This window comes from Piliocolobus tephrosceles, chromosome 4 (assembly GCF_002776525.5).
Source record: "Piliocolobus tephrosceles isolate RC106 chromosome 4, ASM277652v3, whole genome shotgun sequence".
Classification (NCBI taxonomy): Eukaryota; Metazoa; Chordata; class Mammalia; order Primates; family Cercopithecidae; genus Piliocolobus; species Piliocolobus tephrosceles.
Window position 1 is genome coordinate 160294572 of NC_045437.1, and position 21888 is coordinate 160316459.

General features: G+C 34.5%; 1 protein-coding gene across 1 annotated transcript in view; it reads right to left on the minus strand.

The window, feature by feature from the left end:
• The window catches only part of ADAMTS19 (ADAM metallopeptidase with thrombospondin type 1 motif 19), a 252046-nt gene that overhangs the window by 102960 nt on the left and 127198 nt on the right, over positions 1–21888 (minus strand). The window contains exons 9-10 of the mRNA XM_026454497.1: positions 5465–5605; positions 3805–3955 (exon numbers count right to left, since the gene is read on the minus strand). Coding sequence (XP_026310282.1) covers positions 3805–3955; positions 5465–5605 — 292 coding nt within the window. The remainder of the gene's footprint in view (positions 1–3804; positions 3956–5464; positions 5606–21888) is intronic.

Sequence of the window (21888 nt, forward strand, 5' to 3'; positions counted from 1 at the left end):
TATAAGAATTTCAAATTATTATTTAACTGCTCTAGACCTCAAATTGTTGATTTGTAAAATAGGACTAGACAATAACTATGGCAATTAATGGTTATAAGAATCAAATTGTGGTTTTAGGTCTAACATTTAAGTCTTTAATCCATCTTGAATTAATTTTAAATGTTAGAGCTAAAACCATAAAAACCCTAGAAGAAAACCTAGGTGATACCATTCAGGATATAGGCATGGGCAAGGACTTCATGACTAAAACACCCAAAGCAATAGCAACAAAAGCCAAAATTGACAACTGGGATCTAATTAAACTAAAGAGCTTCTGCACAGCAAAAGAAACTACCATCAGAGTGAACAGGCAACCTACAGAATGGGAGAAAATTGTTGCAATCTATTCATCTGACAAAGGGCTGACATCCAGAATATACAAAGAACTTAAACAAATTTATAAGAAAAAAATCAAACAACCCCATCAAAAAGTGGGCTAAGGATATGAACAAACACTTTTCAAAGGAAGACATTTATGCAGCCAAAAGACACATGAAAACATGCTCATCATCACTGGTCATTAGAGAAATGCAAATCAAAACTGCAATGAGATACCACCTCATACCAGTTAGAATGACGATCATTAAAAATTCAGGAAACAACAGGTGCTGGAGAGGATGTGGAGAAATAGGAACACTTTTACACTGTTGGTGCAACTGTAAACTAGTTCAATCGTCGTGGAAGACAGTGTGGCGATTCCTCAAGGATCTAGAACTAGAAATACCATTTGACCCAGGCATCCCATTACTGGGTATATACCCAAAGGATTATAAATCATGCTACTGTAAAGACACATGCACACATATGTTTACTGCAGCACTATTCACAGTAGCAAAGACTTGGAACCAACCCAAATGTCCATCAATGATAGACTGGATTAAGAAAATGTGGTACATATACACCATGGAATACTATGCAGCCGTAAAAAGGGTGAGTTCATGTCCTTTGTAGGGACATGGATGCAGCTGGAAACCATCATTCTCAGCAAACGATCACAAGGTCAGAAAACCAAACACCGCATGTTCTCACTCATAGGTGGGAATTGAACAATGAGAACACTTGGACAAAGGGCGAGGAACATCACACACTGGGATCTGTTGTTAGGGGGGAGGATGGGGGAGGGATAGCATTAGGAGAAATACATAATGTAAATGATGAGTTAATGGGTGCAGCAAACCAACACAGCACATGTATACATATGTAACAAACCTGCATGTTGTACACATGTACCCTAGAACTTAAAGTATAATAAAAGAAAAAGAATCAAATTATATCATAAAAATAAATAATTTAACACACTATATGGAAGATATTTAGAGGTCAAAACATTGTAGAATGGCACTAGCAAAATTTAATTGCAATGTGATATATTAAAATAATTTCTTTTTTTTTTAAATTAAGATCTACCTTTTGCAAAATGTCAGGCAATCGTTACTGCAATAAATTTCAAAATTACTCCAAGGTAATAAGAACGTCTCTATCCAGAGCTATAAACTCTCCTGTGTAGCTTGGGGTATTTCATAAGCAGTGGGTTCTAATAAGGAAATCTTGCTCTCATTTCCTATTAGCTGTGTCTCAGTTTGAGCCTACCTATGTAAGCTGACCCAATTCATTATTATTATTTTTTATTGTACTTTAAGTTCTAGGGTACATGTGCACAACGTGCAGGTTTGTTACATATGTATACTTGTGCCATGTTGGTGTGCTGCACCCATCAACTCGTCAGCACCCTAAAAGCTTGTAAAATAGTAATTATGGAAAAGAATCTACAATTTAACAGAATCATGTGTGTAGTTGATCATCTACTGAGTTTTTACAGCAGGAATGCTTTATAGAAGATGAACATTTTGGATGAACTGATCCATTGATCAGTTCTATCAATTCTCTATATCGCATGAACTGAAACTGTCTCCTGTGCAATGCTCCAGTGACAGTGAACACCGACAGCCTACTTTGTTGCCTAAAATAATGGTAACTTCAGCCTGTAAAAGTGTCTGCCCACAAACCGAAACCTTTATACCTCAGAAACTTTCATTTTACCATGAATATTTAAGGAAGAAGATTGTGACCAGACTTTTGATTGTCTAAAGATTCAGAGGTGAAAGCACAGTGAAGGAGGTTAGTAGATGAGGTCAGAGAGGTACCGGAGACAGACCTTACAGAACTAATGTCATAATTGTCACACATGATATGGAGTTCCAAGGATCCATGGCTGTGCCACATGTAAACCCTTTGGCATTAGATCACACATAGCAACACCAGTTCCTGTCAAGCTCCACAATTGCCAGGTGAGTATTACAGTCCATACAGCCTTTTACACATCACATTTGATGCAGCTCCAACTCCATACATTCACTCATTTTAATTCTAAATCATTTGTTCACTGGATATTTCACTTACTCTGTGCCAGTCCCTAGGCTAGATGCTGGAGAAACTCACTCTGCCCTCATGCAGCTTACACACTGGTGGGTGAAACTGATCAAAAGCAATTAATAAATAAGTGCAAAACTCTTTTAATAAGAACCACAAAGCAAAGACAGCATTCAACACATTATAATGTCATATGCTTTGTTCCTTATAATGGATCTTAATTATGCTGAGTTACCCAAAACAGTATTATCCTCAACAAAGCCAAACTCCTTTGAGACATTCACAAAAACTGTGGCTGGGTGTAATAGGCTATGTTTCAGCGATACTTAACCAATCTACTCTCAGTGTGGTTATTGGTTTATTCCTGAAGTACAATGTGTATGTGTGTTTGTGTGAGGAGGAGGTGAGAGGAGATGGGCAGATAGGGGATGGCCAGCAGGAAAGAAAAAAAGGGGTTAATAGAGCTTAAACTCTTCTATCAGTTAAGAAGGTAATTTTGCTTCATCCTTTAGAATTTATGGACTTAACACTACTGTCTTCTCTAATTACTGACTATTGGAATATTAATACATAAACACTGCTTTACCATTATACATTTTCCCTTTTCTTCCAGTTTATGTAGAAATGTACTCTCTTAATTTTTGTTCCTATAAAAGATACTTTAAAAATTTTATTTTTAGGGTTAACATGTATAGTTCCTCCTCCACAATTACACGTTCATATATAGCTTTTATCACATTTTTACCCATTTCCAGATAAGAAAATACAGTTGGCCCTCCCTGTTTGTAGTTTCCACATCCAGGGATCCAACCAACCACAGATACAAAAAATATTTTAAAAAAACAACAATACAACAATATAAATAATACAAATAATAAAATAACATAGTATAATCATTACATAGCATTTAAAATGTATCAGGTTCTGTAAGTAATCTAGGGATGATTTAAAGTATTTGAGAGGATGTGGGTAGGTTATATGCAAATACTACATTGTTTTTCATAAGGGACGTTAGCAGCTGGGAGTTTTGGTATCTGCTCGGGGAACGGGATGTGGGTACTGAAACCAATTCTTGCAGATATGGAGAGAAAACTGTATGGGATTTAAAATAGAAGCACTGAACTGACATAATAAAAATGCTTCCCTGACATCAATGTAATTTTCAAAGTAGAAATTATTAGGTCTTTCTTTATTGACTTTGATTAAATGCTCACATCTTATTTCTATCACTTCCAAGGTATAAGAAAAAAATGCACATACCTTTTCTTAGAAAATCCTTCTTTTATATATTGGGGTGTTTTTGATCCACAAACCCTAAAATAAAGTTACCTTCTCCTACCAGTCAATACTTCTAAACAATGAATGAACGCACAAAAACCCCACCTGGATCTTTACCTGCATCTCCTGACAAAAAGAAGCCAAAGGCCCAAAAAGGATCTGGCATTGTTCATCAGCAGTGTATGTCATCCCTGGCAGCTTGGAGGGAACCATCACAGAATTGACACTCTGCGGATTTGTTTGTAGCAAGCAGTTACTGGCCTTTGACCTGGCAATAGGTAGGTATGAGTAAATTTTTGAATTTAATGTAAAAAGCTGATATGATTAGTTAGCATATAACAAGAAACGCTTTTATAATATCAAAAATATATTTTTACTTTAAGCTCTTCCATTGAATATTCATCGAAATTATTCTATGTCAAAAATCATTTATTTACAGTGCAGATAATCATAATAAATAATTTTCAAATTCAAAGAATTTTATGGTATATAAAACACATTCATATGAATTAACTCAGCTGATCTATATAACACTGTGAGTTCAGTGTTATTTTATGCATTGAATAGGTATACAAGCTCAGAATCAGAGAGTAACTTGCCCAAAAGTAGTATGTGAATGTAAGATATCAGCTATATTTTGGGGATTTAAAGAATGTATGGAAAGCATCCTCAGCTGAATATTAACAGTGTAGATATATTTGTGCTTGACATTGTAATACAACTTTGTATACAACTTTGTAATATATTTTAAAATGGTATTTGATGTCATAGGAGTCCTGATTCATGTGAAGGCAGCCATAAAAAATCATGCATGTTTCTTAGGAACTCATTAGGGCCTACAGAAGGGCTGTTGATGCAGCTACTGATGGTGTGTCTGAAATATCACATACTCTGACTGCTCTTCTCTAGACTGTTATGACAAAGAGCATGCACAGCATATATTGTACTTATTTTAGAGCAAAGCTATGGAATGTGAGAAACATTATAGTTTGATAGATTTCATAGCCATTTAATAGAAAAATTGGCTTAACTATTTAAAGGATATAGAAAAGTGAATAAAGTTCATCTGTGTAGTGAGTTTAGCAAGTTAGGTGTTCCTGTATTTCTCATTAAGACTTGTTTTGGATACCTTAAGCATCTCACTAACTACTTTGCATATTGCTTACTGCTTCAGGTGATCCTTCTATAATTATAGAAATAAGGGCTTTAAAAATGAACACGTGCTTTAAAATGAAAATGAGAGCAACAGTAATATTTTTCATTTACTTTTCCAACAAGACAGAAGCTAAGTGTTTCTGCCACTGAATGTGGAAAAGAAGAGACTCAAGGGCTATGATAATGGTGAAAACTATTTATTAATGAAAAAATAGTTGAAGCGTAGATATATTACAAACAAAAAGTGAAGATTTTGTTAGAAGGGCTCTGATCTTCATGATAACAGATGTGCTGGAGGATGAACAGTGTTAATATTTCCACTGGGAATAATTGAAGAGGCAATTAAATACTGTGACAGATTTTTAAAATCATTATAACAATTTTTCAATCTTACAAATAATCTTAACTGTCCTTTTTGAAAAATGTAGAAATTAAAAAGCAGGGGGTTAAATAACATGTCCCAAACTACACCATGAGTCAATGGAAAAGTCAGGATTGGAACCAAGTGCCTTCATTTTTACTCTGGTGGCCTTTCCACCTTGCCACACTGGCTTCTCTATTTGTAAAAAGTAACAGCACACATAAACATTCACAAGGCAAAAACAATAAGTGACATCCATACCTGAGAAATCTTTCCAAATCTTCCTTGCTACATCGAGACCATGAAACATCACCAAGATTCTGTCCTTTAATCCATTCACCAGACATGATATGAAGACCATCAGCACACGATGGGTGGTCGTTGTCATGGTTAATGCCCATGCTGATTTGGAATATAATAAAATTTTAAAATTTACACTAAGTAAATGTTACCTGTTAACTTTTTGTAACTGCAGTAAAATAATGATTAAAATACTTAAAATACTGGGAGCCAAATTTGTTTTAAGGAAATTAGATTCAAAATAAAATTAGATTTCAGATTACGTTACTTTTTAAATTTTGTTACCCCAATTTAAGGTAAATATTTTTATTTAATAAAAAAAATTTCCCTAATCAACCTACAAAATGACATGTTTAGGTCCTTCATACTGAAATGATCTATAGATATATTCTTTGCATAGTAGTATATATGAAACTCAGAAATAATACATTTATATTTAACCATACTAGATTCTTGCTGTTGCCTGAATCAAATTTTCTTCAAAATTTGATTTGAATACACATCTTTTACCAAATTTGAAACCTCATTAATCCATTAATTTCCTATGTCTTCACCATGTACTTCATTAGACCATCCTCTTCCTCCCACATCATATAACACAAATTATCCTGGCCTTCTTTATCTTTTTGAATGAATCCTGAATCTGTTGAAATTGTATTCTAAAAGTTGGACTTATTTCTAAATAGATGTTCTAGAAATACCTTAAATTTAGTATGTCTACAGACTGCCTTTCTTACTTTCTCTTTCAATTCTCTATTTACTCCTCTATTCTATTTTTTTCTTGTTCTCATTTTATGCTTTTGCTAGCTACTAAGTTCTGCCAAATAAAGAATCTTCAAGTCATCATTTATTTTTTTCCTTTCCTGAATTATCGCATAGGCTCTATTTTATTTATTGTTAGAGGCAAGCCTTGCCAACTCTACTTTCTAAGTATTTCACTCAACTGTTATCTCCCTTCTATCCTATAGTTACTATTTAAATTATTGTATTGTATCCTTATTACAGTATATACAAAGTCTTGAGTTGTTATGGTATTGTACCTGGGTTCTGTCCCTCTAATCTTTACCAAAATTCTCCCTTCCCCTTCTCCTACCCTGCCCCAGTGAGATCTATTTAAAACACAATCTGCCTATGCCATTCCTACGTTTTCTCATTATCCATATGGCAATTTCCAGCTCTTTAACATGCTACATAGCCCCTTCATATTCTTCTACATTACTATTAGATTTTTTCTTCAGCAATACCAAATGATTTGTAATTTCCCAAACATTATATTGTTTCTTATTTTCTTGCAGTTAATTGTTACTTAGTATTTTCTAGGTATCATAAATCATATAAGGGATTTATAAACTTGTGTTAAGCAACAAAATGTGGTAGAAATGATTATAATATGCATTTTGCAGATGAGAAGTAACTTGTCCAAGATTATACAATGAGAAATTGGAAAGTAATAATGTTTGAACTGAGCTCTAGAAGTCATGTGATTAACCATTTCACATTGGGCATCTATAAATTCCATCCTCCAACCCCATATGCTGTCTACAGTGCCTCTCCTTCAGCTTCTTTGCCTGGACAAACTCAAATTCTACTTAATCATCAACATTAATGCAGTTTACTTTTATCAGGTTTTCTTTCACTATCCCCTACCTCACCCATTTGTACTATCTCTTCTGGGAACAACACAGGATTCTGTGAACAACATTGTTACAGCATTTTCTATATTGCATTATAAATTTTTACTTTTGGTTCATTCTCCAAATTCTTGAGACTCTGTAACCAACGTTGAATCATGGGTTCAATGATCATGTAGAAAAAAAATTATATAGTCTCTTGTGAATTCTCATAATGAGGCCAGTAAAATAATTTTTGTGGATGACAGTTAGTACTGAAGAAGCAGAGAAGAGTCCATTTGTGTACATGCATAGCCTGAGATAATAGCAGGATAGTCCACTGTTCTCTTTTCTTCTTCTGTTATGGTCTAGATAATAAATAAAATTGTTTTCATAATGAAAAATTCACAAGAATATCTATATTGTGTTTTAAAACATGAAATTAGAAGAACTGTTACAGAAATTGCTAAGGGAAATTACAATTAGAGTACCTATGTTTCCTCAAATCAAAATAAAATTTAAAAAACTACCAAACTATATTTTTATGATGAATTATAAGTTTGAATCAAAATTGTTACAATTAAATATGTTTTTGAAGGAAGAAAATATGAAAGGAATAAATAAATTCCATCCATTTCATTAATGAATTAAGAGTAATTATATCACCATGCTAACTTTAACTATAAAAATGATGGTATAAATAAAACTAAAATACATTATTGAATATTACTTTTCACTTTTGGTATTAGAAAAATTCACCAGTGAGTCATATTTTTCTTTCCTATTCTAATAAATTTCTTCAAATAGAGTCTGTAGCAACACATATTAATAGAATAAATAACAGAGAAAATAGGAAGATAAATGTTTTCATACTTAGAAGATAAAGAGGAAAAATAAGAGAGTATATGGAATAGGTATGAACCAGTTCAATTAAAATATTAGAAGGCCGAGTAAAAAGATGTTGAAATTAGAAAGTAACTTAATCTCTGTATCTTCCCCTTATTTCACCAAAGGCAAGTTAAAAAACAATAAATAAACATGCCTCAGTTGCCTTATTTGCTAATCAGTCTTGACTGATTTGTTGTGATGACTGCATAAGCATGATATGTAGTACCTGAACAATGCCTGGAATACAGGCAGAATCCATAATGGTCCTTTATACTGGGGAAATAAATCAGAGAAATTTAATTATATCATTCTAATTTGTCAAAAGATACATAAACAGATTGATTGTTAATTACATTAAATTCACTCTGCTGTATTTGCTTTCTTTGGTGAAAGTGTGCACTTCAGAAAAACCAAGAAAATAACAATCAAAAAAATTTACTTAGATATTAAGTTAAAATAAGAAATTATAAATATGGCCAATATCACAAATCAGTAAAAGTGGCTTAATTTAATTCTAACTGTGTGGTTCAAATGCAGCCCATCAGTGTCCTGTCTCCTCTCTGCCATGGATTCTGGCTACAGCACACATCACTGGGTGACCTGTTAATTAACAACTACTTGCCATTGTGGAATGTGCTTGACTCTTCCATTTGTGGTGGCATAATCTTTCAAACCATACACAAATGCTATTATTTTTGAAAGGTAACTAGTCTTTCTCAGAAATAATAAACCTTCCTAAATAATGTGTTCCTATGAGGGAAGGAGAGGGATTGCTTCCAAGATTTGGCAATTTGGACATTTTTCCAATATTGTGTAATAGGATTTTCCAAATATGGACGATTACAACCTCTTATCCAGATAATAATTTTCCTTTTGGGATCCTGGTCCTGATTCTGATGTAAGAAATTAGCTTCAGCCATGGGGAGGTCTGGTGATTCAAGCATTGTTTACCAGTAGTTAAATTTTCCTAAAGCCATTTAACTCATAACAGAAAAAAATTATCATTAAATTGGGACAGGCTTTTTTAACCACACATCTGGAATTATCAGGAAACACTGCTTAGTCTTGACTCTATAGGTTTGAAATAAAACAATTAATTGTGCACCTTAATCTGTGCCAGCTACTCTATTAACCACTGACAATGATGATATCACTTATTCCTCACAATATTCCCATAATGTTTCTATTATCATGACTTCTATTTTACAAATGAGGAGGGTGTTGAGGTTAATGGTGAATGTGACTCAAACCCGGGCAGTCTGATGCTCACACAGATGAACCTCTGAACTACCACACAATAGTGCTTTTCTTTCCGGATCAAAACTCTCCACTTTTGGAGATGATTTATTGTTTTCTGAACAATTTTAAATGCCTCTGTTCTTTTAGCAGAAATACACCTCTACATGTAGAGCCTTGTAACCAAGTCACATGCATTGCATGGAAAACATTCTCTAAGTAAGACATTAGCAACACCTCTACTCACACTGCAATTGAACTACATTTTAATAATCTCAGTTTAAATTCATTTTGACAAAGAGCCTTGGGCAAATAAACTCTTCACTAACATTGTACATGGTTGTCAAGTCAACTGAAAAAATATTTTTATCATATAAAACTTCTCAACTTGTTTAAAAGTCTTTGCCAGGACGTTTTGTGATATCCTGCGGAAAGCTGGAGAAGCATTTGGATTTTGAAGATGGTCCCTTTTGATGTTTAAAGAATTAGAGAGGAGAAGCCTTATACATTCACTCACTTTCTTTGGATAATTGGAAAGGATCTGATTTGTAAACAGTAATATTTTAAAAGAGTAGTCTTTTTGTGCTGAATACATTAAGGATTTTTATGACATAGTATTTCCCACTAAAGCCCTATATTATGTGGAAACATTAATAAAAGAAAGAAACAAACTATTACAATGTCTTACTGGAAGTAGATTATATTTATACAAAATGACATTTAATTTCATATTTCTTAGAATTCAGTGGGTATATCTAATTCAATATAATTTCACTATTGTGTGTTCACGGAGAAAAAATGTAGACATTAAAATATACAATATATTTTTGTATCATATTTCTTTTAATATTTTAAGTCATTTCAATTTGCACAAACAATGAAACCTGCTTTTATTGGCAAGTCAAAAGGCTATTTAAAAGCAAGGTAAAAAATAAGAGGTTAAAAGAAGAAAAGTAGAGGTACAAAAAGAGATTCCTTTTGACTTTGTTGTGCATTATATTACAGGTTTATCTAACAATGCACATACACTTGTTGAGAACCCACTACTGTGCTGAGCTGGAGTCACAAAGATAAATAAGACTCAGTTCCTACACTCAAAGAGTGTATTATCTACTAGGATTGGAACACTATCCCTTGCTCTTGTGTAGCAAATGGATGCCTGGATCCTGTCTGCCCTATATTCCTTAAACCTCTACTGCTTATCTGCCCCTTTTCAATTCTATTGCTATCAACCAAAATTGGTGCTGATTCTTTTTACTTCTGGATTATTGTAATGTCTGCCTGACTGTCCTCCTGCTCTTTAACTCTTTGCTTCTTAAACCATGCTTTAATGGTGCTAGTTTCTTATGAGTGTATTAATATAAAAAAGCTAGTTTCCAATGCAAAAGCTTTTCATTAGCCCTGGCAAGCAGAGATTCTAAAAATGTGAATAATGAACCACTTGCATCAGAATCATAGGGCATGAGGACATTAGAGTAGTTAAAATGCAGATTCATGGGCCTGCCCCCAACGAATTAAAATAGAATATTTAGAGGTAAGGCCTAAGAAATAGCATTTTGATACATTTTCTAGATGATTCTTATTTACTCAAAATTCTGGAAAGCAATGATCTACAGGATGAAATCCATTCTTTATCTCATTATTCAAAACATCTGTAAACTGGTATCAATCTGATTTTCATAGTTAATTCCAGCCTAACCTTTTGTATAGTTCCTTTCCATTAGAATACCTTCCATTCTAATCTACATTTACATAGACTTTCTGCCTTTAAAAAAGGATTTGTTAATAAATTATAGCCCATATTTATCATTATCTTTAACTTCTATGCCCTTCACATATATGGTGTGTAAGACATATCAGAATTGTCTCGTATTTCTGGTTAATTTTAAATGATATATATAAATTACCACACCTAGAATGTACGTGTTCACAGAACAGAAATAGTCATATTTTCTTTTTACTTCCTTTAATTATTTAGTTGAATGTCCTGTTAAATGTCTACTGATTTATCAACTGATATAGGATCATAGAAACACCAAATACACTATAATTAGAGACGTGAAACTACTGTGGCTTCTTGCCAACACAGAGAAACTGCGACATGAAAAAGTTAACAGATGATCTACTCCAGGAAGGTTGCTTGCTTTACTCTAGGATATGCATTTGCCAAGAAACATCAGAGAATTGCAAACAGAAAGCCAACTCTTCCAAGGTCATTCATTAGCTGGGTGATTTTTTTCCCTCTTCCACTAACTCACTCCAACATCCAAACCTACATTTGGAGAGAATCTGGTGTGGGAAGGCTGCCATATCTATACTGGCTGAAGTCTCATGATAATTAACTTGGAAAAACTGCTTATTATTCTACGTGGTATCATTGTCTAAATAAAATATCAAATACGAAAGCCATGTTAGTGGTCTACAAGAGTCTTCATGATAAGTAAACTTCCTGTCAATCTAGTTATAAACCTCTAAAAGGTATGAAAGCACTCCAAGAAAGAACAGAAAAATGAAAGGCCAGTGAAAGCTGAAGATCTCCTTTTCACATTAAGGAATTCATAAAAATAATACTACTAATTATTGTTATCATTCAATCACTCTGTATTATGTGCCAATCATTGTGCCATGACATTATAGTATCACAAATCCTAACAATGAACCTTGAAATTAAAAACTATACAAATTCTAGGAATAAAGGAAATGAATACAGAGGACGGATTTATCCAAAGCTCGTTCGTTAAGTAGGTGGCAGAACAACAACTCAAGCCCAAGGCTGTATGTCTACTAATGCACTTTCCCTCTTAACTATCCACATAGGTAGTTTTTAACATTTACCAAGGCATTTGTGTCAGGGGAAGATACCTGTGACATCTGCTATAGAAAATTCTAAAGAGTACAATGGGGACAGTATCTTTAGATAGCCATTACTCATTTTAGTTGGTCAACAATAACTACAAAAAATTAATTTTCAACATTTTAAGGAGCAACGGACTTCTAGAAGAGCATATTTGGTTTGTGCCTGTCATAACAGTTTATTATTATTTCATCTATTTCCATTCTAAAAGTCTTAGGAGATGATGTACTTTATAGGCATTTCTTATTTCGTTCTTTTATTTTTCTTTTTTCTTTCTTTCTTTCTTTTTTTTTTCCTGAGACAGAGTCTTGCTGTATTGACCAGGCTGGAGTGCAGTGATGTGATCTCAGCTCACTGCAACCTCTGCCTCCCAGGTTTGAGCAATTCTCAGGCCTCAAGCTGGCATGCTGGCCAGAATGGTCTTGAACTCCTGAACTCAAGTGATCTACCCACCTTGGCCTCCCAAAGTGCTTGGATTACAGCACACCTCCACTGTGAGCCATTATACCTGGTCTTTATTTAGTTCTTAGTGTATATAATTTCCTCTTAGAGCATATCCTCTCTTCTTAGAGCAGATATATTACTGCACATCAATGCAAATGAGTGCCAAATATTATTCACTTCTGAAAAGGACTCTTCTTGGAAGCTGAGAGAGGGTAACCAAATCTGCGTATGCCTCCTGGGGCATATGCTAACTTCTTTAACTATAGTCATCATGCTGTACACTAGGTCTCCAGTACTTATTCATCTTGTGGTTGAAGGATTGTAACCTTTGACAAATATCTCCCCTTTCCCCTCATCCCACAGCTCCTGGTAACCACCATTCTTCTGTTACTATGAGTTTGACTTTGTTTTTGTCAGATTCTACATATGAGTAAGATCATGTAGTATTTGTTTTTCTGTGTCTGGCTTATTTCACTTAGCAAAATGCCCTCAAACTTCATCTACGCTGTTGCAAATAGTAGAATTTCCTTCTTTTTAAAGACGTAGTAATGTTCCATTTTGTATATATATAATTATCTCTATATATTATCTATCTATGTAATATATATACACACATAAAATTCCAATTATATAATGTATATTATGTTGTGTGTAAATATACATATATAATAATACATATAAAATAAATATTCCATTATATATAGAATTATGTTTATATAATAGAAATATATATGTGTGTGTATATATATGCATACACACACACACACACACACATTTTCTGTATACATTCATCTTTATACATTCATCTGTTGACAGATACAGGTTGTTTTCATATCTTGGCAGGTATGTTTCCATACCTGTTGTGAATTAACAGAATTTCAATTAAATACTCCTAATACTACAATTGCTAGATTTGGCCCTTCCGCATTCATAACTTTAGGATTTGGATGAACTAGTTGGACAGGTGTGTCCATGCAAGTCTCATGCAATATCAAAAAACATTCTAAACACTTTGAATATGCACATAGCATCTGTTTTGAATCAAGTTTCACTGACAATCTATGCATAATAATATTTTACTAAGATAACTACTATATTCAATCATTTACTTATTTGATATATATCAAGAACCTAATACATACCAAAGTCTGGTTAGTCTTTAAGGTAAACTCATCGTAACTGAAATATAATTGAACTATTGTATTTTCATACAATAGTCTATTTTAAATAGGAATTCAAAATATCATGTACCAAAAGGGAAAAATATATTGCCATTATATTTGCATAGCAATAAAATCATATTTTCTCATTAAATAATATTACTTAGTCAAGACATTACTTGAGCATTCCTTGACTCAAACTGATTCTTCCACTCTGGGATTGAATTGTCTTATGTCCTGGACCTCAAGATGACCAACAGATGAGCATTCATACAACAAATGTTTATTCACTTGTACAACATATGTTGGAGTTCTTATGATGTATAATATATTCAACCTTGTGCTGTGAAAAAAATGTATTAGACATGAATCATATTTTCACAAATTGCTATTCAGTTGGGAACTTATACATAGGTAAATATCAGTATAAATCAGTGTATCTCAGAAATAATTTTAAGTGACAAATGATATTTAAAATAATCAGTGTAAGAGACTTAAAAGTGGAAACAGGCCAGGTGCAGTGGCTCACACCTGTAATCCCAACACTTTGGGAAGCCAAGGTGGGTGGATCACTTGAGGTCAGGAGTATGAGACCAGCCTGGCCAACATGGTGAAACCCTGTCCCTACTAAAAATACAAAATTAGCTGGGTGGGGTGGTGAGCGCCTGTAATCCCAGCTACTCAGGAGGCTGAGGCAGGAGAATGGCTTGAACCCAAAAGACGGACGTTGCAGTGAGCTGACACAGTGCCACTGCACTCTAGCCTGGGCAACAGAGTGAGACTCCATCTCAAAATAAATAAATAAAGTGGAAACATATTTCTAACCAGGCTTTCAAATTTACTTTCACAAAAGTGATAGCATTTGTCGTGGCCATTAATAGGTAAGTACAATTGGGATAGGTATAAATCATTAGTGCTGGAAGTTGGGATAATAAAAATAATGAATAAAGGCATGATGTTTGAAAAGTATGGTTCATTTGCATTCATAAAATAGAGAAGTAGATTGTAAAGTTACAAAAATAGACTAGGGTCACTCTATAGAAGTCATGAATCTAAGGCTAAGGAATTTCAAATTCATTCATTAGGTTGTGAAAGGCAATAAAGTTTTCTGATATGAAGGTCAGGACCACATTTCAGGAAGCTGAATCTTAGTAATGTGTGAATACATTAGAAAGATGAGGTAGCAAAGGAGAGGACATCAGTTAAGTGGATACTGCAAGAGTCCAAGCCAGGAGGAATAACAGAAGAAAGAATAGATGGTTGAGATAGCTTTCTCAGATGAAGAATGAATAGAATTTGGCCACTGATTATGGAAGTAACTAAGGGGAGAAAGAGTTAAAGATGGCTCAGATGTCTCAACTAAGGCCTTGTGGCAATAATGGTGCCAATGACAGAAATACAGATGTCTGAAGAAGCAGGTTTATAACCTGGCCCTCCCCTCTATTCTATCCAGGCACAATTTCCAGAGAAGTAAGTATGTATGTAAATGTTATTGATTCCAAAGGCTTATTAGTCACAAGACATCTGTATTCTTGGTACTCTGGCAAGCCTTAAAATTTTAGCAGGTGGCCCAAATATTTATTGCCTTCAACGAGGTAACTTTGCATATTTATTGCCCCATTAGCCTTTTAATTCCAAAGAAACTCCTGAATTGCCCACTTAGTGGAAAAACCATGTCTCCATGCTAAAGTTTAATAATATACAGTAGACCTTTTCCTCTGGTTCAAAAATCAAAACAAAAACAAAAAATACATATGCATTTTTGGCCATATCAAAATATGCTTGATATTTTTATAATGAAATGAAATATAAGTAATTTCCCCTAACTCATATAATTTTACCCAACTCAACATCTCTATGAAGTAGACAGTCTAATTATCACATAAAGTTCTCAATCAGTGGGCAGGTGGTATATGTTTAATGCAGTCTCTTTCAACTTGTAAAAATATAAAACTCTATTAGGGCTATATTGGTTATTTTCTTGAATTATCTATTACAAGCATAAGTTATAAATGTGCTAACATGCTGGGAATATGACAGTGAACTAAGTAGACAAGATCTCATTATCTACAAACAGAAGAAAGAGACATAGGGTAGAGAGTTATATTTTGAAAAGTTTTATGAATAAAATTAAGGAAGGCAAAGGGGAATAAGCCCAGGCAGTGGTTGTGCTTACAATTTTAAGAAATGTTATCAGAAAGGCCTCACTGAACCCTGATACATGAGTGGAGAACTAAGAAGAAAGGGAGACAGCCATGGGGCTGCTCTGGAGAACTTCCCAGGTAGAAATCAAAGGAAAGACAAAGTTCCCAAAGTGAGTGTTTGTCTTCTATGTTTGAGTTTCAACAAAGAGGCAATGAATCTGGAGCGCAGTTGGTAAGAAGGGAATGACAGGCTATAGGGAAGGAGGCTAGAACATGTAGAATTTGGTGAGCCGTGGTGTGGGCTGGGGATTTTACAGGGTGAACCAGGAAGCTCTTGGAAGGTCCTGAGTAAAGAAGCCAGGCAATTTGCTTTGTTTTAAATGAATCTCCCTGACTCTAATTTGAAAACAGGCTATAGGATGCAAAGGCTAAAAAAGAAAGATTATTTAAGAGGCTACTGTAATAATCCAGATGAGAGGTGTTGGTAGCTTAGTCCAAAGAACTAGCAGGACAATTAGTGAGAAGTAATCAGATTCTGGATGTATTTTGAAGCTAGAGTCAACAGCTGATGAATTGAATGTGGACTATGAGAAACAGAGAACACCCAAAGATAATTCTTTGGCTTTTGGTTGTCCCACTAGAAGGATGAAGCTTCATTTACTGTCACAGGAAGACTTCAGTGGCAACACTTTTGGGGCTGTGGTAGTCATTTCTGCATGTGTGTACCAGAATAAAGTCTCACTTATGTGGATATGGGTACATTTCAAAATATAGAATATTCTTTTATAAAAATTTACCTGATCCTTTATTGAAAGTCTCATCCAATATCAAAAAACATTCTAAACACTTTGAATATACATGCAGCACCTGTTTTGAATCAAGTTTCACTGATAAGCTATGCATAATAATATTTTACTAAGATAACTACTATATCCAGTCATTTACTTATTTGATATATATATCAAGAGCCTAATATATACCAAGCACTGTCAAATGCATGAAGAATCCCATTATAAGCAAAAACAGATATGGTTCCTCACCTCTAGAAGCTTACAGCCTAATGAAGTATATATCTAACAGATGAACAAATGTGTGTTTATGAAGGAGGTGGTGCCACTAAAATGATTAATAGAGAAACTGACCCACAGAGAATGCTTTCTTTAGAACATGACTATTGAGGGGGTATATGAACTTTGAGCAGGAGGAGATAATTAAACTAAGCTTAAAAAGTAAGTATACTCCAAGTAGAGGAACAACATGTATTTAGGTGCTGCAGTGTGAAGGAACATGGTACTTTTTAAGTTCTGGGGTATATGTACACGATGCACAGGTTTGTTACATAGGTAAATGTGTGCCATCGTGGTTTGCTGTACCTATCACCTAAGTATTAAGCCCAGCGTGCATTAGCTATTTTTCCTGATGCTCTCCCTCCCCACCTCCTCCCCACCAGGCCCCAGTATAAGCTGTTCCCCTCCCTATTTCCATGTGCTCTCACTGGAACATGGTACTTTGGAAACACTGTAGGAACTCTAGTGCTGAGAATGAAAGGGGGCGTGAAATGAAGTATGGCTAAAGAGATAAGGTGGGGACAGATAATCCCGGGCCAGCCCAGAAGTAAGTTGAGTAAAGTTAGCTAGAAGAACTCTTCCATGTTTCTGGCAGAGCACTGTAATTAGTGACATGGGCTTTGGATTTGGACAGACTTGGCTTTGATCATGGATTCAGGCACTTATTAGCTGTGTGAGCTTTGGCAATCATCATCTCTAAAGTAATATTATTGCCTTCCATCTTTAGGTGGGAGCAGAAGTCTCTGGCCTCAATGTGCTAAGCCAGTGCAAAATTCTTCAATAAATCTGGACTTCAATAAATCTCCAGATTTAGCAAGGTCAGAAAATGGTCATGGGTTTATGCTATTAATAGTTATATTTAAAATGATTATTTCCCAGATAATTTAGACATTGTATAATATCTTAGACTTGGGGCTAAATTTTCCAAAACCATACACAGTAATGCAAGGGTTAGTTTACTTTTGGTTGGAATCCACAAAGAAAATGGAATTATTTGTAAACTTTAAGAAAAAAAGCCTATGTTTCGTGTGTGTGTATAAAAATATGGTATCTTTATTTATATAACAAAATACTCTAACCACTAAATATTTGTATAAAAGAACAACTTTTATTATTTGCAGTGAATGGCATCATAGGATTATGTCTACATACTTCACAAATAAAAAGGACAAAGATATGGCCGGGCGCGGTGGCTCAGGCCTGTAATCCCAGCACTTTGGGAGGCCGAGACAGGCGGATCATGAGGTCAGGAGATCAAGACCATCCTGGCTAACACGGTGAAACCCCGTCTCTACTAAAAATACAAACAATTAGCCGGGTGAGGTGGCGGGCGCCTGTGGTCCCAGCTACTCGGGAGGCTGAGGCAGGAGAATGGCGTGAACCTGGGAGGCGGAGGTTGCAGTGAGCTGAGATCCGGCCACTGCACTCCAGCCTGGGCGACAGAGCAAGACTCCGTCTCAAAAGAAAAAAAAAAAAAAGGACAAAGATATACAAGTGTAGACCACCTTTCAGGCCAAAAATAAAAATGATGGCTTTCTAGCAACTCAAATGCAACTTCCTAGTGCAATACTGACTTAGACTGAACAGCGACTGTCACATCTGTTATTTGGGAGGGCTACTCAGAGTGTGACCTGTGCACTCGCTGCCATTTGATGAACTCTTTTTACTACTGAGTTGTATCCAGATAAGTAGCTGGTGCTAGAATGTAAATCAGCTACATCGTTAAGCACACAGTTTACTTCAGCTTTTTTTCACGTCAAGACTCTTTCAATGAGGGAAGCAATGTCCTATATTCTGGCATAGATCGCTATCTCATCACAGACCACACTTGAGTAGTAAGATCATTTATTGAGCAGTTAATGCAAAATACATATTTAATGGAGAGAAATTTACTATGCATACTAAAGTAAATTCTAGATGGTTTAAAGTGTTAAACAGTGAGAGAAAGACAAAGACACACACACACACACACACACAGAATATAAGACAACAATACAAAAATGTGTTCCCCTAATTTTAGAATGAGAAAGTACTTATAATTGCAAAAACCTACAGAAGAAATTATAAAAGTATGGAATTTGATGGTTAAAAAATCTACAAGTTATAAACATTAAAAATCAAGATTAAACCAATTATTAGAACTAGGAAAACCTTTACAATATACTTAATGAAAACAGAATGACATTAATATTGAATAAACTCCTGAAAAATGAATCTCTATTAGTTTCAGTTTTCTCATCTGTAAAATGACAATCATAACAATACTTAGCTCAAGATTTTTTATGCAGTTGAATTAGATCTGAATACACAGCATTTAGCAAAATACCTGCTAATAAAAGAAGACACTGTTGTTTTTATTAGAAATCTTTGGCAACTCAACATAAAATATGGGATTTTGCAAGTTTAAAAATATTGTGTAATTGTGTAGTAGAGTTCACAAGTTTGAGTGGTCTAAAATCGGCACATTCCAAAGAACTATTTACTCCTTGCCTGACTCCTTGGAAGTAACCTCTAAGTCCTTGGGATATCCCTCCAAAGTATCTTTGACAGGAATATCTTTGTTTAGCTGGAGGCCTTCTACCACCATGAGTTTTGCTAACAATGTGATTTATGGCGGGGACTAGAGCCAGGTTAACCTCAGGAGGGAATGGAGACTTGAAGGTTTGCCTTATAGGAAGTCAACCAAGCCTACATGATCAAACTCCAGTAAAATCCCTGGATATCAAGGCTCAGTATAGCTTCTTGGGTTGCCAAAACTTTGTGCATGATTTCACACGTTGTTGGGAGAATTAAGCACTGTCTGCACAACTCCACTGGGACAGAATAACTGGAAGCTTGAGACTGGTGTCTCCTGGACTCTGGCCTATGTGACTTTTTCCCTTGATGATTTTAATCTATATCCTTCCATGGTAATAAACTGTAACCATGAGCAAAACCACTTTGCTGAGTTTTCTGAGTGATGCTAGCAAATCAACCCAGATTAGTCTTAGGGACTCTTCCCTCAAAGCACAGCAATCTAATAACAATTAATATATTCATAAGTTTTGGCCTAAAATGAAAGTAAAATCCCTTTCTTTAACAAACTGTTGTTCACAAAGATCATACAAAATATAGTGGATATAATAAATATGTGCATATATATATGAATTCAATAAAACATCAATTTCATGAAAAATTTCTAAGTATTTTCATTCACAAAATAAAGTTTTAGGCTTCATCACATTAAATTATGAAGATCCCAATTATATTTGATGAATATGTGTTAATTCAGCACTACCAGTAAAAATATTTCTTGTCAAAAATTTTAGTTACCAGAAAAATAATAACTCCTGGCCGGGCATGGTGGCTCATGCCTGTAATCCCAGCACTTTGGAAGGCCAAGGTGGGTGGATAACGAGATCAGGAGTTCGAGATCAACCTGACCAACATACTGAAATCTGGTCTCTACTAAAAACAAAAATAAATTAGCCAGGTGTGGTGGTGTGCGCCTGTAATCCCAGCTATTCAGGAGACTGAGGCAGGAGAATTGCTTGAACCCAGAAGGTGGAGGTTGCAGTGAGCAGAGATCGCGAACCACTACACTCCAGCCTGGGCTACAGAGGGAGACTCCATCTCAAAAAAAATAATAACTCCTACTGTTATTGTTTAGGAAGCAAAATTGTTCTGAAACAATTTAAAGTGTTGGCTTAAATAATTTATTTCTTCTCTCTTACTGTAGATCTTAATTTACACTTTTCTATATAATTGTATATATCTTTAAGTCGATAATTTGCCAAAGGAAAAAGTCAATACATTTTTGCTGACTTTGTTTTAGATTCCTTTGCACTAGTAAGAGAAAAATTGTTGGTTCTCTTTATTTATGCAAATTTTCATCCCCAAGAGTCATTTTTTTAAATACTTAGTGGACTGTATTGATTTTTCTAGCTTTATGTGAACTTGTTCTGAGAATTTCTAGAAATCAAATTCAAGTCAACAAACATAAATACATTCATTTAAAATCTGTTTAGAAACATTTTATATGTGATTATAAAGGTATTCTTGAAAAGTTTACATGAAATCATTCTGTCATTCTAAGACTGTAAGTTGCAGTATTACATGATATCATAGTTCATTATTAGTTTCTAGAAGATAGTCTTCACGTATCTAATTTAACACAAAAAAAGAAAGAAGGAAATCCAAAAAGAATAAGAAAAATATAGGATTAAAGAGTTTCACTTAAGTAGCTAACTCTTAATCATACCTCTAAATAAAAGGGCTCTGCGTGTGTGTGTGTGTGTGTGTGTGTGTGTGTGTGTGTACGTGTGCAGGCACAATGGCATGCACACAGAATCTGTAGATATCATTATTTAACATCCATGGAGACTTTACCCACTGGAGAGACTATGAGCATTTGGACATTTTTTCTTTTATTCTTCTTTCTTTATTTCTTCTTACATTGTGCCTTATATCTTATAATGGATGATGATGATGTAATTCATACAGATAAATTTCTTCCTACTTGATTTTATAAACATGACATTCTGACTGCTGTTGCCTCTCACTGCCTAGCATCATGAAAACACCAGCCACTACTTTTGAGACAAATATTGCTTACTGCTATGGAGAGTTTTCAGTAAAGGAGTAGTTTAACATATATCACATCCTGGTCCTAGTCCATCAAGTATTACACATACCTTTGGCACATCTCTATTGCTTTTGGGTACAGCTCTATAAAAGTCAAATAAAATAATATTTTCGTACCATTTGAAATATTCCAATCTTAGCTCCTGGTCATAAACCAACATTTCTACTACATAAAGTTGAAGTGGCTTTTCCTTAAATTACCTCATTTAGTTTTCGGTTAAAATAGTTGTAGCTCCATGGTCAACAGTTTAGATGTTAATAAATTAACTTGTATTGCATTTGATTCCCTTAGTGTTTCTCCTACATTTTAGAATACAATGAAGATTGAAGAAATTAATTTTGCATATCTGGTTTTAAAC